The sequence below is a fragment of the Grammomys surdaster genome, unplaced genomic scaffold (assembly GCF_004785775.1).
Source record: "Grammomys surdaster isolate TR1022 unplaced genomic scaffold, NIH_TR_1.0 170, whole genome shotgun sequence".
In the NCBI taxonomy this organism is placed as follows: Eukaryota; Metazoa; Chordata; class Mammalia; order Rodentia; family Muridae; genus Grammomys; species Grammomys surdaster.
Window position 1 is genome coordinate 7,901,071 of NW_021604618.1, and position 15,797 is coordinate 7,916,867.

Below are 15,797 nucleotides of genomic sequence, written 5' to 3' on the forward strand. Positions count from 1 at the left end.
CTCTCTCTCTCTCTCTCTCTCTCTCTCTCTCTCTCTCTCTCTCTCTCATTGTGACCCCTGGAGCACTAGACAGAGCAAAGACCCACATTCCCAAGACTCAGTCAGGCTTATTCTTATTCTCAGTCAGGCTTATGCTCTATCAGGACAGGGGAAGAGAGCTGAGCTCTGGACACAGAGTTTCTTCTCCCAGTGTGACTTCTCCATCTTGTTCCCTCACAGGTGTCCTCTCCCTCCCTGCCTACTTCAGTCCCTACAATGGCGGGTCCCTGGGTCATGATGAGCGAGCTGATGCCTATGCTCAGCTGGAGCTTCGGACACTGGAGCAGTCACTCCTGGCCACATGTGTGGGCAGCATCTCCGAGCTGAGTAAGTGTGGGGCTCCGGGGAAAAAGTGAAACAGAGCTCTCTGACTGGGTTCTGGCACTTAGACAGAATGAAAGGAACTCCCATCTCTCTCCTCTGGTTCTAGTCTGTGGCTTTAGTTCTATTCAAAGCACTAGCCACCACTTGAAACTTATATATTTACTCATAAATAATTTAGTTTTCCAATTCTAACTAGAAAGTGTTAGAGTCACAAGAACAGAGGCTTGCTCCCTTTTGCCCATGGCTTTCCCCAGTGCACAAAATTTTTACCAACACAGATATCAGGTACTGGTGCTCAGTATGTGTGTGAGAAAATGAGTGTAAACCCATGTGTGCATTAGAAGGGGTGAGTTCTGTCCCACCCAGTTTGGCTCCTAAAACTCTCCTGGGTTTGGTCTCTATTTTGGCCTGGTGCTCCTCAGAACACTGAGACAAGACATCTCCGTTGCGTCTTCTCAGAGACAACAGAACAGGTTATGTCACACATGATATTGCCTGGTTCCTCCCTCTGAAACCAATGGTTTTGCTAACCTACTCTGCAGGGGAGGGGACAGAGGTGGAGGCAGATATTTTAATTTTAATTTTTGTTTCAGAGACTAAAGACTTTAATGAGGCTAGTGATACTTGGCATTGGGCACCATGGACCTAGAACTCACCCTGGGCTTTCCATGCATTAACTCTCTGTGCCTAGCCAAGGCCAGCCTGCCTGGTAGGTTAGGAAGCTACATTCTTCTAACAGGTCTAGCTGCATGGGGAGCTCTGGTCCTTGGGCTTGCTCTGCCCTTCCATACCCATGAAAATTTAAAGAGAAAGAACCAACAGAAAACAAAGCACTTCTCTGTGAGGGTGGCCAGATGTTGGAGGGCTTATTTTGAAGACAGTGCTATGTTCCAGACTCTCACCCGATGTTTTTATTTGATGGCTCATAATGAGGGCTGGAACAACCCCGGTGAAAGCTGTAGCACCTCTAATCAAGCCTTTCATGGTTAGTAAGGGGTGAAGGCTTGCTTTCCCATGCCTGGTAGGTGGTTCTGGGCATCTGTCCAAGGTTTCCTTGAGTTCGGGATCTGTCGATTCTCAACTACGATAGAGGGATGTTCCAAAAGCACTAAGCATCCACGTGTGGAACAGCCCACCCCAGTCAGCTCAAGGCTTCATGAACAAGTTGTGCCAAGGGACCATAGAGTTCCTGAGCTCAATTACAGATTGAAACATTGCAAAATAGATTCAAAATGGCTATCTAGAAAAATGATATAAGATATGTTAAATGAAAGCCAAATCTTTAAAAATTATTCTTAGATAAACACCGTCAAATGGCTACGGATGTCATTTTAGGGCTTTTTCTTCTTTCCTGACACAAGGTCTCAGGTATCACAGGCTGGCTTCAAACTCGCTAGCATTGCTGAGAATTACATTGACTTTCTGATCCTTCTACCCACCCCCACTCTCCTCTAAGTGCTGGGATTATAGGCATGCACCATCATGCCCCAGGTTTATTCCATGATGAACACCAAACCCCAGGATTCATGCATGCTAGGCAGCACTCTACCAAATGAGTGACATCTCCAGACCCTATGGATATCTTTAAAAATTCACTCTTCATTTCTAGAATTAAGCTGTGAACTATTAACAGGTTCGTGGCTAGTACCAGTGTGTGGCCTGTCCCAGTTCACAGAGCATGGTAGGGAAGGTGAGGCCCCAGGTCCAGTCCTAGCTAATTTTCTTTCTTTTTTTTTTTTTTTTTTTGTTTGTTTGTTTGTTTGGTTTTTCGAGACAGAGTTTCTCTGTGTAGCCCTGGCTGTCCTGGAACTCATTCTGTAGACCAGGCTAGCCTCGAACTCTCGAACTCAGAAATCCGCCTGCCTCTGCCTCCCAAGTGCTGGGATTAAAGGCATGCGCCACCACCGCCTGGCTGCTAGCTAACTTTCATGCTAGTTTGCAGCTATGACCCATTCTTAAACAACTAGTAGCTTATTTCCTCTTTTTCTTTAATGAAAATAAATACCTATTTCCAAGGTAGGTCTAAAGATGAGATGAGGTTTTTGTCTGTGGGATTTGTTTATTGTTGTTGCTGTTGTTGTTGTTGTTATTGTTGTTGTTATTGTTGTCATTTTTTCCTGTCTATGGTAAAGCTTAAAAAATAGAAAATGACAGGAGTTAAAAGTTACCCTAGGAGAGCATCCAAGGCAAGCTGTGGCTTCGGCCTATACATAGGTTGTGGAGCTGCCTAAGCTTTTACACAAGTCCTGTCTGAGGTGTCTCCAGACAGCTGTCCCTTGGTCTTGGAGGAAAGCTGCCCTTAGCAAGGGTTTAGATGGAGGAAGCCAGATACCTCTCCTCTGCCACCTTCATGGTTTTTCTGAATCTCTGAGCCCCTATGTCCTGTTTTCCATTAGAGGAAACTCCAAAAGCAGCTTCTTCCCTGGCTGCCTTGAGTTTCTTGCCTGCATTCTGGCTAGAAATAAGCTGCCAAAGGCAGCTCCACCAATAACAATAAAATGATAAAAATAATTAATGCTAATGACTTCTACCTTGTCCAGCTTTTGGAATGGTATTTCAACACAGCATCTCTTTGATGCTATCTCAGACACTTTGATTTCTCTTTGTTGTAGTCCTGTGTTTCGCCAACTGTTATGACATTTAGACCCAGAGAAAAAGGAGCCAGGTTTCGGCTTTCTGCCACCAACTCAGCTGGAACCAGCTGCTGGAGGCACAGCCTTCTGCTGCTCTTGATGCCAGTTTCTGCCACCAACAAGCCCCAGGGTAGGGCTGGGGATCTGGCATCGCAGGACCAGACTCCTCTTGTCCTGGGAACTGTGTGACTATAGGTGGTGTTCCTGAGGCCCAGGAAGCATGGAGGAATGTTGGTAACTGGATGTCAATGATGCTGGTGTTAGCCTCCACTTTAGTAAATAAGGACATGGTTCCAAAGAGGTTAAGTGCTTCTCAATTATTATTCTTTTGACTCCTCAAATTGATTATGTACTAGCATCTCCATTTCACAGACAAGGAGATGGAGGCTCTGCTCTGATCGTTACTTAAGGTACACAGACTAGAAACAGCTGACCTTCAATCTGAAGCCACAGGTATTAGACTATGGAGTATCAGCTCTGATCAGGTTTCAGGTGATTTTTAAGGCTGAGTATTCAAATCACCAAAGGATTTTACATATTAAAGGTGTCAGATCCTGCCCCAGACTAATGCAATCAAGAGTCTGTGAACATAGGCCAGTATCAGGACCCCTCTCTCACCAGCCCTTTTGGCCCTGGGATTGGCCCAAGTCCCCAGGCAACTAACTGTAATTTGGGGAATGAGAAGAATCAGGAGGGAAGAGACAGTGCCTTTCTTGGTTGCGGATAGTACCTGGAGGACTCTTTCTGTGTGGGATGCTAGCACAAGAAATATAGAATCAGACACCCATAAGTTGAGTAATGGAAGCTGACTGGATAAAGTAATGAATTGTCTCTGTTGATTTAGTTACTTCATAAGCACAGTTAGAACCTGATGATTGCTGCTACTCTATAAAGTTAGCTGGGTCCCTAAGGCTTCCTGTGGATAGGGCCATCTGTGAGGGACTGCTGTGGTGAGTTCAGGGAGGCTGGCCCACAGGAGTTCTCAGGCCTGGGGAACACAAAGGCATCACTTGTCCTAGAACAGAGGTGCCTGCAGGTGCGTGGGGCGGTTTCAGACCATCCTTTCTCAGCATTGTGGCCTCACACAATGATGGGACGTTTCCTGTCAGGGGCTGCTAGGATGTTGAAAAGACTAAGGCAGAAACACAACACAGGATGTGGGGACCTCTGACCCTACAGATTCCAGTAAGGCAGGGTAGAGCCCTTATCACAATGAAGTTCATGGACTTTGGAGTCAACTAGTTGACAGCCCACATACTCCACTACAGCTCCCTTGTGACCAGAACACATGGGGTCAGGATATGTTCAGCAAATAAATCTCAGTGCCTCTGATCAAACATGGGGATATTCTTGACCCTCGGCACTGTAAGGACTGAGTTGGGTGTAATGAATTGCATCCTCTGTATGTAGTTGAGTGTCCAATAGATGGTGGTAGCCATTATCTTCCAAAGTCCCAAGGTTTTGCACAAGACAGCAGAAGAGCGACTCCACTGAGCTTGTGCTTTGGCTGGTTCCCATGGTCGGAGAGGAGAACCGAGGGAAGGCCCCTAGGGCGGTGGAGAGAGTGGAGATGTTGAAAAGGAAACCAAATTAGCATAAGTTCTGGAGGAAGACAGCCCTGCCAAGTGTTTGTAATTCAGCTCTTAAGGCAAGACTGGAAATGAAAGGGAAACCAAATTGCTATTGTGCATGTAGGTGACAGTCTCCTCCTCAGCCTGTTGACTCTGGGGTAAACAGTAATTATACTAAGTGAAGGGGGCTGCCACCCTAGAGACTGTGGGCTGGGAACTCAGACTCGTCCTTCTCCTCCTTCCAGGTGATCTGGTCTCTCGAGCCATGCACCACATGCAGGGGCGCCACCCCCTGTGCCCAGGCACCAGCCCTGCTCGCCAGGCCCGCCAGCCACCACAGCCCATCACGTGGTCCCCCGATGCTCTCCACACACTTTACTACTTCCTGAGGTGTCCACAGATGGAGTCCATGGAGAACCCCAACCTGGATCCCCCAAGAATGACCCTGAATAATGAACGGTAGGTATCATTTTTGCCTGGACACCAAGTAGGAAATGCTCACAACACACATTTACCTTCTAACAGATAGGGCAAGCAGCCTCCTGGAGCTGGCTAGCAGGTCTTAAGGGTGGTCTAGGTGCTCAGATAAAGGCTCATGTGTAATATGATATTTCTCTACCCAGGGCAGATGTGTTGTGGAGTTACCAAGGCTGGGAAGTGGGCTTTAGTCTCAGTGTGGAGTTGGTCAGCTTAGCAAGCACCAACTAGCTCAGTTCTTTGAAACTTCAATTTCCTCTATAAAATGAGACATCCTTGCAGATCTGGAAAGGGGGCAGTGAGGCTGAGTGAGCAGGCATTTGAGGAAAAACCATGAGGACAGTGGTAATTGGCCCTCTCTCCATGGTAGCTGTCACCTCTTTGGATAGTACTGCTGTTGAAAGGGAACTTGGGCATGTTCGGTCCTGTCCGCTTGTTTCTTCTTAAGGGAGAACACTGGCTGAGGCAGGGTTTGTTGTCTTCAGGGCTCCAGCCCTTTGAAGCTGAATATGGGTGTACACTGTGGGCTTCCCAAGGGTGATCGAATGAGGGGCTTGAGTGGGGGATGCTTGAGTGGTGTGTCAACCTGAGGACAAGACTTCAACTCTAGGATTCAGAGGTCTAGGCCTAAAGGATTTTTTAAAACAGTCCAGAACTGGAAAGATAGCTCAGTGGTTAAAACACTGCTCCTCCAGAGAATTTGATTTGATTTGATTTGATTTGATTTGATTTGATTTGATTCCCACCCACATAACAACCAACTCACAACTATCCATAATCATCTGTAAGTCCAGTCTCAGGGGATCTGATGGCCTGTTCAGACTTCTGACAGCACTGGGCATGCATGTAGCCCACATACATACGTGTACGCAAAACACTCATACACTTAAAGTAATAAAAAAGCCTTAACAATTTAATAAATCTTTTAAAAATTACACTCCATATAATCTGGGCATGGTGGTGCATGTCTTTAATCTCAGCACTCAGGAGGCAAAGGCAGGTGGATCTCTGTGAGTTCAAGGCCAGCTTGTTCTACATAATGAATTCTAAGACAGCCATGTTTCTGTAGAGAGACCTGCCCTTGCCCCCCTCAAAATGTGTGTATTTGAAATATGTATATGTGTGTGTGTGTGTGTGTGTGTGTGTGTACATGTACTTTCCCTGTGAGCTTGAAGTTGTGTTCTCCTACATGGGGAATACCCCTCACTAAAGGGCTTCACCTGCCAGAAGGAGGGTGGCCTGAGGCCTTCCCCCAGCTGCCTCTGTTGTCTTCAGGTGACATCAGCCTGCTCCTCAGCAAAGCCCCCTTCTCCAGGGCCTCTGCAGTCTCACAGTATACACACTGAGGTAGAATTCCATGCTCTGGTTGATTACAGACAGCTTCAGGAAGCACTGGTGCTCCTGAGGACATACAGCAGTGTTTGGAGCAGAGCATGTAGTGCTGTCAACCAGATGGCCTGGGTACAAATAACAACGCTGACATTCATGAACCTTGAGAGCTCTATGCAAGGTTCTAAACCTCACGGTGCTTCATTTCCTCAGTTGTAAATATAGGAGTGGTAAAGAAGACTGTTAAAGGATTCCAGGAAGACTACCAGTGCTCAGTGAGTATTTACTATGTATCAGACACAATGCTGAGCACATTATGGGTGTGTATTTATATCTTTCATATCCTATCAGGAAGAGGTGCTCATTTTATACATGAGTAAATGGAGGCATAGAAAGACTCAGTAACTAGCCAAAACCACAGCGGCTGTGCTCATAACCACTGCACCATATAGCCTGTAACTGAAAGAAACATAAACCAATAGTGGCCTGGCACACACACAGGAGTAATGCTAGCAGTAAATGCTACCATCGTTGTTGCTATTACTGTTGTCACTATGATGTCAGCATCATTTTATCTCTCTGAGAGGCTGAGGAGGCCCATCTGGGCCTGACCTAAAACAAGCCTGCAGCTGGAACCCAAGGCATTCTGAAAGTCAAGCCCATACAGTGGGAGGTGGAGCCAGATCTCAGGCCCTGCACCCCAGCTGTTTCTGCTTTGTGGAGAAAGTGTTGCGGTTGCAAAAGTTGGCTGGGAAGGAACAAGGGCGAAGCCGACTGCATCAGAGAGAGAAGAGAGGAGACTTGCTTTATGTTTAGTAAGGTTCCAGAGAGGTGTGAGGCCCAGACCCAGCAAAGCTAGCTTGGATAAACTGAACAAGGAGCAGAACCTGTTGCCCCAGGCTGGGCTACTAGGTCATCAGGCTGTGATCCCCACCCCAACCCAAGCATTTTTGTGGCAGCAGCCTCTAGCTTTGCCCGTAGGGGTATATAGTGCCCCCTCCCCCATGATCTTAACAGGCAGCATCAGGCTTCTTTATGGCAGGAGTCCATTATCTGCATGTGGTGGTAGCCACTGAGTTTGAATAGTAACATACACATGTGTATGTGTTTAGAAACCAATTATCTAGAAACCACACTCTTGCAGCATGAGTCTACTGGTCACAAAGGTATTTTTCCATGAATCATTTCAAACAAGTATTAGATTGGTAGGAAATTGGAAACACCACTGTGGGAGCAGTGAAATCCAAAATTTTCAAATCTTAATACAGACAAGCAGATGCTCCAGAGATTCCAGGTACACAGTGCTTTGTGAACTGGCCCCCTCTGCTGATGTAAGCCCTGCTGTGCCTCAAACTTTTCTTGGACAAGACAGACCATAGAGGCTGTGGAGAGAGTGCTGGGTGTGCCTCAGAGCCTCTTGAGACTCTGCTACCCCAACATCCTCACCAAAGAGCTGAGGAAAGTTGCCTTCCTGTGGTAGCTAGAATTTGCTAGGATTCTAGGGTTTTGGTTTTTTTTGAGCTCACAACATTCCCCTGACTCTACCTGCTTCTTCCCATGAGGTTCTTCCCCTCTCTCATCTCAGAAGCATGCAACCCAAACTGGTCAGAGAGCCTGTGTTTCCAGGTATGGTAGTAAATGTCTGGCCTGAAGTCCTTCCATGGGGACTGATGTCTGAGTCTTTTTGGGATTAAGTGATCTGATTCACTACCTCATTCCTAGCAGACTAATATTTGGCAACCTGGGTTTAGTGGTGTGGCTATTCAAGTCTTCTCTATTTTTTCTATAAGAAATATATCATGATTTCATCTAGTGAGAGACCTTGAGTGACCATAGCTCTGCAGATAAAGAGCAGTAACATGCTAGCATCCCTTTTGTGTGGAGCACATTGTGACATTCCCTACTATACTATTCAGTGGGGCCTCTGTATCTCTCTGCAAGGCAACCTTCCCCTAGGCCTGTGAGCTCTGTGCTTGGGAAGGGCATTTAAAAAGAAAAAAATAGGAAATTAGAGTCACAAACAATGCAGGGCTGTGGGAAGGAGTGGGAAGGCATTGTACTGTTGTGGATCAGGCAGCATCCAGGAATACTACACACTCTGGGGCAGAGTCCTAAGTTCCAGCCACATATTTCTCCTGATGGGGAAAATAACTCTACACTGGTGTGTGTGTGTGTGTGTGTGTGTGTGTGTGTGTGTGTGTGTGTGTCAGAGAGGGGGTGAGATATATAATCATGTCCCTTTTAAAGAGCATTCTATCTATTTCTGTTTCTTATGGGCATATTTATCAGACGGGTGGTGCATCAGGCCTGGGTAAATGACTAGAAGAGATTAGAACTATACTCCTGAGCCCTGGGCCCTTGGCTTTTTACAGTGTTTCATATCTCTCTTATCCCTGGCCCTAAAGCTCTCAAACATCATGAGTGGTTCTCAGCTTTCAGGTCTACCTCCTCAAGGCCTCTCTAGCCTCACCTACCTCTCCTCTACCGAACCCCACTTGTTACCCTTGAGAGCTCTGCCCTCCCAGAATGCCTTGCTTCCTGGCAGCTCAGTGTCACAGCACCAGCCAGACATATAAGGCAGGGCCTAGAACACAGGATTAGTCACAGCTGCTGCCCTGTCGGGTGTGTCACTAAGATTAAGCTTAGAAAGTGAAAGAAGCTCCTGTCAGGGATCCAGGAGTCTGTGGCTCCCTCCCCTGAGGCCTGGAAGAGGATAGGCAACCATCTGGCCATGTGGTCCTTGATGGTAGTAATGCCTGAAGGCAGAGGGTTGGCCAGCTGGAGTGGCAGCCTAGACTATAACCATCCTCAGGAATGAGGAGAAGGAGGACTGTGTAGATATGCATGGGAGGCAAGAGACCTGTTCTCTTGCCAGCAAATTGCTGGAAGATGTCATCAGTCATTAAGAATGGAAGGAGACACAGAGCTAAATGTTCAGAGGGGTCAGATTGGGGTAAGGTGACCAGACCTGTGCATCAGAGCCTAGGACCCTGAAGAAGTAAGGCTAGGAAGAAAGAGTGGCAATTACAGTGGGTGGCTACTAGGCTATTTGCTCAAAACTTGGGCCTTAGCTCCAGTTCCTTACCTCCCTCCTTCAGCTCTACACAGTGCCTCTTTGTAGAGGGAGATCTCCTCTGGAGGGTTAGAGCCTGCCAGTGTCTCAGACCCTAAACCAAGAGTGTCTGTGCTGGGATGGAACCTTGAAAGATCTGGTGTCATTGGGTCTTCATTCAGTTGGTATAGCCTTATCTAAAGAATAAAGTTGGGCTCCAAGATATACTTTTTTAACTTAACCTTGCTACATTTCAGAACCTTCAGCCATCAATGTGAGAGGACGCTTAAGTTCTGTGGCAGTGTGTTGGGTGGCTTTCTGGCTCAAAGCCTGCCTTGCATCAAATCCCCAAGCCAGATGGCCTCATACCTGTCACTTCAGATTTGTGTCTCAATCCTGCTTAGCATAGAAACAATAGTAGCATCTTCAGGATGCTCTAAGATTAATATATAAATATATATAACAGTGTCTGGCATGTGGTATATGCGAAGTCTTATTACCACATTCAGGAGAATCTCTGAGAAGGCTAGAATTGTTGAAAGACCATGCCATATCAGACCTGGGCTTTACCTAGCCCTCAAAGCACAACCAGAGGAAATTAAGACTTAAGCATGGCTTAAACAACAAGAACACAAGGTTTCTTGTATTCCCAGATGCAAATATCATGGCAAATGAATCCACACTTTAAAAGCACAAAACTTTGGTAGGATACCCCACCCCCACCCAACCCCTAGTCATTACCAGTTCCTATTTAGCAAATGTTTCAATGTCAGGCTATGGTTAACAGTTTGCCATTGAGAACATATCTTCAGAGGTGTGTTCTAAGAGTCCAGTTCAGCGTTTCTTCCTCTGATTACAAGAAACTGTCCCTTCTTGGTAATATGGAATTCCAGGCCTGCTTCTTTAGGTAGCTCCCCAAGTTCTGGGGACATGACCCTTACACCAATGAGCCCCACAGTGAGGACAGGCATCTATTTTCCTTTGTTCTGGTCCAGATGCAGAAGGGTGATGTTTGGAGGCACCCACCGGTTGGCGTTCAGTATTGAGTCTAAGTGGCTCGTTAATCTTTTGCTCAGCTTGCGAAAGTGTTTTCTTACCACATAATAGAGATGATGGTGATGGGAGCTTCATGCTACTAACTTGTGATTCCCTTAAATACCACTTCAAGAAGATTTGCAATGTTAAGCTCTTTTCTCCCAGCCTCTTCCCCGCTTTTTGTGCATTAAATCTCCATCTGTTTACCCAAAATGGAAGTAAATGAAATAATAGCTATTGAGTGACTTAAGTATTGCTTCCATGTTCCCCCATTTGGCATATCCAGTAACCTCCAAAAGGACTGGTATGTAGTTTTCAGAGCACACAGCAAGCTGTCTCTCCCACCCAAGACATTCCCTGTCATTTCTCCCTCTTTTTTCTTTTTGAAATGACATTGTTTAAGTGTTAATCTACTTGTTTGGCCATTTCTCACCCCTTGAAAATGTAAGCATTATGAGTCTTTCTTGTTTCTAAGGTGTCCTTTACACATAGAATAGTTTCTGATACACAATAAGCAGCTCAATATTGTCTTCAGTTAGCAAAATAGTCAGTGGCACCTAATAGTTGGGGTCTGTGAAGTTAGGGCAAAGGTGTTCCTGCTTTATCATTTACCAGCTATGACTGCAAGCAAGTGTTTTAATTTCCCAAACCTCATATTTGAAATAGAAATGACTTGACCTATTTTCAACTGAATTCATGGGGGTCAAATAAGGTAATACACAGAATAAGCTCCCCATATGTGATAGTTGCTATTGACTATACAAATGTTATTATCATAAACTTATGGAAGGACTAAAATAGATGTCATGTTTAGTTCACAGATAATCCCAAAACATTGGTAAGCTTAAAAATCATGTCTACTCAAAGTGTATATTTTCTTCCCTTTGCTAGTATACCTTCCTCTTCAGTATCTGTCTTTATTTTTTTTTTGTAACTCAGCAGTAGGTAAGGAACCTGGTGAGGAACAAAGAGGATGAAGGTAGACCAGATGTCCCAAGTTGAGGACTAAAGTGAAGTGAGAATTGTCTAAAATTAAAGTGTCTGTATGTATTAGAATTTAGATATATTGTAGACTGCTACCCAAGGATTCAAAGTATTCTACAGTCTGGATTTTCTTTGGCCAAGCAGACTGTCGTCACTTTCCAACATTAATGTTGTTCCTGGCCTCCTGCTTGATAAGGCTGAGCTACCATAGTACCTGTGTGTGACCTGCTGACAGTGCGTACCTAGAAGCAATATGACCTGATTTGATTATCATTGTTGTTTTGGTAAGAAGCAAGAATTCAGCTTAGCAGAATATGTTACTCTACCTTTTCCATCCTTTTTCTTACCTACATTCCAGAGGGAAGAAGAATCAGCAGTCACTTCTGATGGCAATTCAGGATGGCAGTCCAGGATGCATCATTCTTAGAGAACATTAAGGGATTTTGTGTAGCCTCTCAACATCAAGACCAAAGCCTGACAGTCTCTGAAGCATTTTATGCAACTCCCTAACAGTTCCTTGCCCATAGCTCTTAAAGGAAACTTTTCTTGTTCCCATTTACAGCAGACTGTAGGTCTGATCATGACCTGAGGTCCTGAGGAGGACCCAGACATGGCAAGGTCTCAATTAGGAAGAGGCAGAGTAGAGTTCAGGCCAGGAATTCTGATTATAACAAACTAGGGACTTCTTACTGTGCACAGTGGTAAATCTCTTGCCTTCCCAAGACTGAGACCTCTCCATCAGCTCCCTCCTCTTCACTGTGACATGGGTGACTGGCTCTCAACTGCTTCCCATCAGACTTAGTTTGCTAGCTCTGGGTGGCCAGCCTGAATGTGGGCATCTGCCAACATCCAAGAAGGATCGAGCCAGGGATTTGGAGCAGACAAAGAAAGTGGCAGTGCCAGATAATAGAGTACAGAGACAGAATAGGATCCTGGCCAGGCCTCTGACAAGTGCCCCTGCAGGCTGCCCATTGCCTGGGACTTCCTGTCTCATTGTTGCAACTGCCAGTCTTCACAAAAAAAGAAGACGGGGACCTGCCCAGCCCAGGCTTCATTCATTTGGAGATGAGTTTTTTTTTTTTTTAACATGACAGCAACAATCCCTTTTGTTTGTAGTATGGCCACATTTCTGAGAGTGACTCATGTGGGGAAATCCCAGCTCTCAAGGGAACTGATCATGCTTTTTTGAGATGCTTCCGAGACCCTTCTGGAGATGGTTTAGACCCTGGCAGTGAGAGCAGCTAGGAGCTTTTGCAGATCAAGAGCCAGACTAGGCTCGTTTCTGGCCTGCCCTCACCTGCCTTCCAGGCATCTCCTTAGATTTATTCCTTCCCACACAACCCAGACAAGCAGCCTCTCAGCTGGCTGTGGCTTGCCCTGCCCCCTCCCTTTCCCCTGTTTACTACATGCAGTTTTGGAATGGGGTTTTTAATACTTATTGAGCCTGGGATGCGCCCTTTGAGACTCTGGTGTCTAGCTTCCAGTTCAGAGCGGTTTGAAGGGTTGTGAGTACAAAGCTGGAATCTGGGCAGCCTGGGTACATGGCCCACGAAGGTGATCCATTACATCTCCTACTTCTCTATCAGCCAGCAGCGGGACATCATGAAAGACCCCAGTACAATTGTCATGTTTTCTAAGCGCCAGTCTAGTCACGGTTGGCTACTCTATGACCTGAGTGATGTGTCTTGGCTTTCACACTGGTAAAACATGAACTGATGACAAACCTCCCTAGCAAGCAGCTGAAGGGTCAGAGGTAATATGCACATGGCCTTAGGCTTGCTTGGCATAAGTTGGTGCCCAACAATATAAGCAATATAGTATGCAATTCAGAAGTCTGTGCCAGAGTATTCACAGGGCTTCAGTTGGGCTGAAGGTGTAGAAAGCAGGGTTAGATCTAGCCCAGGAGCTTGCTTTTTCTTCCTCATTTCTGGCTGTGGTAGAACACATGCTACCTCCCATCCCCGTCCCCGTCCCCGTCCCCATCCATAGGGTCACTATTTACCTGTCAGGAATTCCTCTTTAAATGTATTCATCTCTGTCTACCTTAAGTTCAACATATGTTGTTTCCCAGAAATTTGTAGAAGCTCTATGTGTGACACTTTCAAGTGTGTTTCCTTCCTTCCCTAGACTGCAGGTGGTTGGGGAAGCAGATATGTATGATTTCCCTCACCTACATTTGAATAGAAATACCCATTTCAAGGGCCTCTCCCAAAGACTCCACTATGTTCCCTGACCCAGCAGGTAGATGTCTATGGGATAAATGAAGTTGTCTTGGGGACAACTGAGCCCTGGCATCCTGATGAAGCTACCTTCCTGGCAGAGGCCAATGAGCCGTGGCAAGTGTACACAAGAGGAAAGAGTGTTTGCACAGGTCAGAAGTCCTTGCCTGTCTGGCTTTTAGATGATGGGAGAATCTATGGTCCTTAGTCAGCTATGTCATGCAAGTGTGCAAAGTGGGTCTCTGGCACATGGCAGCATTGGGCCCTGTGGATGAGGTGTGACCTATCATCCAAGAGAGCCACACCACATAGGAGTTGAAAGAGACTTGTTGTCACACCCCTTCCACCCCATGTGTGGGTAGCAGTGATACCCTGGCCTGCTGGGTCAGTCACCACCCTCTAGGCAGCAATGCTGAGACATGCTAGCCTGAGAATGGGTCTGATATTCTCAACTATGAAGGCTTAAGGCCCTCCCTGCTGCATGGAAAAAGGTGTGGTGGCCTACATGTGGTCTCCATTGACACCTAGACCTTCTCACCCACATAAGATACCACGAGGAGGGAGTCAAGGCCAGCTGCCAAGGACAGGTGGTTGTGTTCTTTCCATCGTGACTCAAGGCTGCATGTTAGTACATCTGCCTCTCCCTTTCCCTGCCTTGTCCCAGTGTTCCAGCTACATTCCTAGAGCCACCTTAGCCCTAATCTGTCTGGTTCTGGGAAGTCCTCATGGGACATGGCCATCTTTTTATCTAGGAATTAACTGTTTTTATCCAAAAAGAATATTCAAGTTACCTAAAGCCTTCAGGAGCAAAAGACAAGGAAGTCCCTCTTTAACTTCAGAGTGCAGCTCAGGAATGAATGGACCCCTGAGAACATGACCCAAGGAGTGAATAAGAAATATGTCCTTTGTTACGAACTCTGTAGATGGCTCCTAATGGAGTTTCTGTGCTGAAAGATGGCAGGAGATGACAGTGAGCCTTAGAAAAATTGTACTCAAGGGAAAAGCCCACAAAATCCCACGCAAATAAAAGAATACAAACCTAGTAAGCCCTGTATGTCATAGGGCATGTTGCTAAAGGGGAGCATGGAGGTTTGCCAAGCTGGTGGGTGGAAGGAAATGCCCTTGCAAAACAGGCAGTGTGGGCCAGGCAGAGGGGCCTCTGGACAAGTACCCTAACACTGTGAAGATGAAGTACCACTTTACACCTGGTCATCCCTGTGTTGGCAACAGCACTCCCCTTCTCTCTCAAAAGTGTTCCAGATTGGGAGACATATTACAGATGCCTCTCTCATTATGAGATGGGTCACATCTTAGTAGAACCATCCTTATTTAAAAATATCCCAAGTAAAAACATTCACTGATCTTGGCACTATTTCATTTATGGTTTTGTTTTGTGTTCTTGAGATTCAGTCTGGTCTTGCCACATAGCCCAGTCTAGTGTTAAATTCATTCTGTAGGCCAAATGGCCATCAAGTCATGATTCTCTTACTGTTGTCTCCCAAATGCTAGAATTACAGATGTGTGCTCCCATGCCTAGACACACAAAGGCTGATCATAAATATAGGTAGTATGTAATAAATGGTTGTTGAATACTGAAATAAAAGTAAAAAGCATGATGACTGTATGAGTGCATGCTTGCTATCTCCCAAAGTTCAAAATACCATTAGGTAAAGCATCCTAAGTCAGCCAGGCACAGTGACACATACCTGTGACTAGGGACATAGAGGATGTTGAAGGCCTGCATAGTCTACATAGTAAGTTCCAGGTTATCCTAGACTACATGGTGAGACCTTATCACAGAAGTGAATGCAGGCAGCAAGATGGCTCATCCAGTAGAGGCTTTGCATTCATGTCTGATTACCTGAGATAGATTTCTGGGATCTACATGATAGAAAGAACTGACTTTCTATCATACTGTAGACACACACATACACACACACACACATGAATAATTTGTAAAATTAAACCAAAACAAAAATAGAGCTAAAGGAAAAACTGAGTGGTTGTGAAATACATTCTGAGAAGGACCTTGGATGGTTCCTGGTTCACACCCCAGCTGTGCCACTGCTACATGAGTGACACTGGGTCCTCCATTTGCCCATGTACACACTAACAGTAATAGTACCTGTTTAAT

At 45.8% G+C, this 15,797-nt stretch overlaps 1 protein-coding gene across 1 annotated transcript in view; it reads left to right on the top strand.

Moving 5' to 3' along the window:
- Positions 1–15,797, top strand: part of Abtb2 (ankyrin repeat and BTB domain containing 2) — a 152,955-nt gene that overhangs the window by 112,727 nt on the left and 24,431 nt on the right. The window contains exons 2-3 of the mRNA XM_028767045.1: positions 220–366; positions 4,813–5,026. Coding sequence (XP_028622878.1) covers positions 220–366; positions 4,813–5,026 — 361 coding nt within the window. The remainder of the gene's footprint in view (positions 1–219; positions 367–4,812; positions 5,027–15,797) is intronic.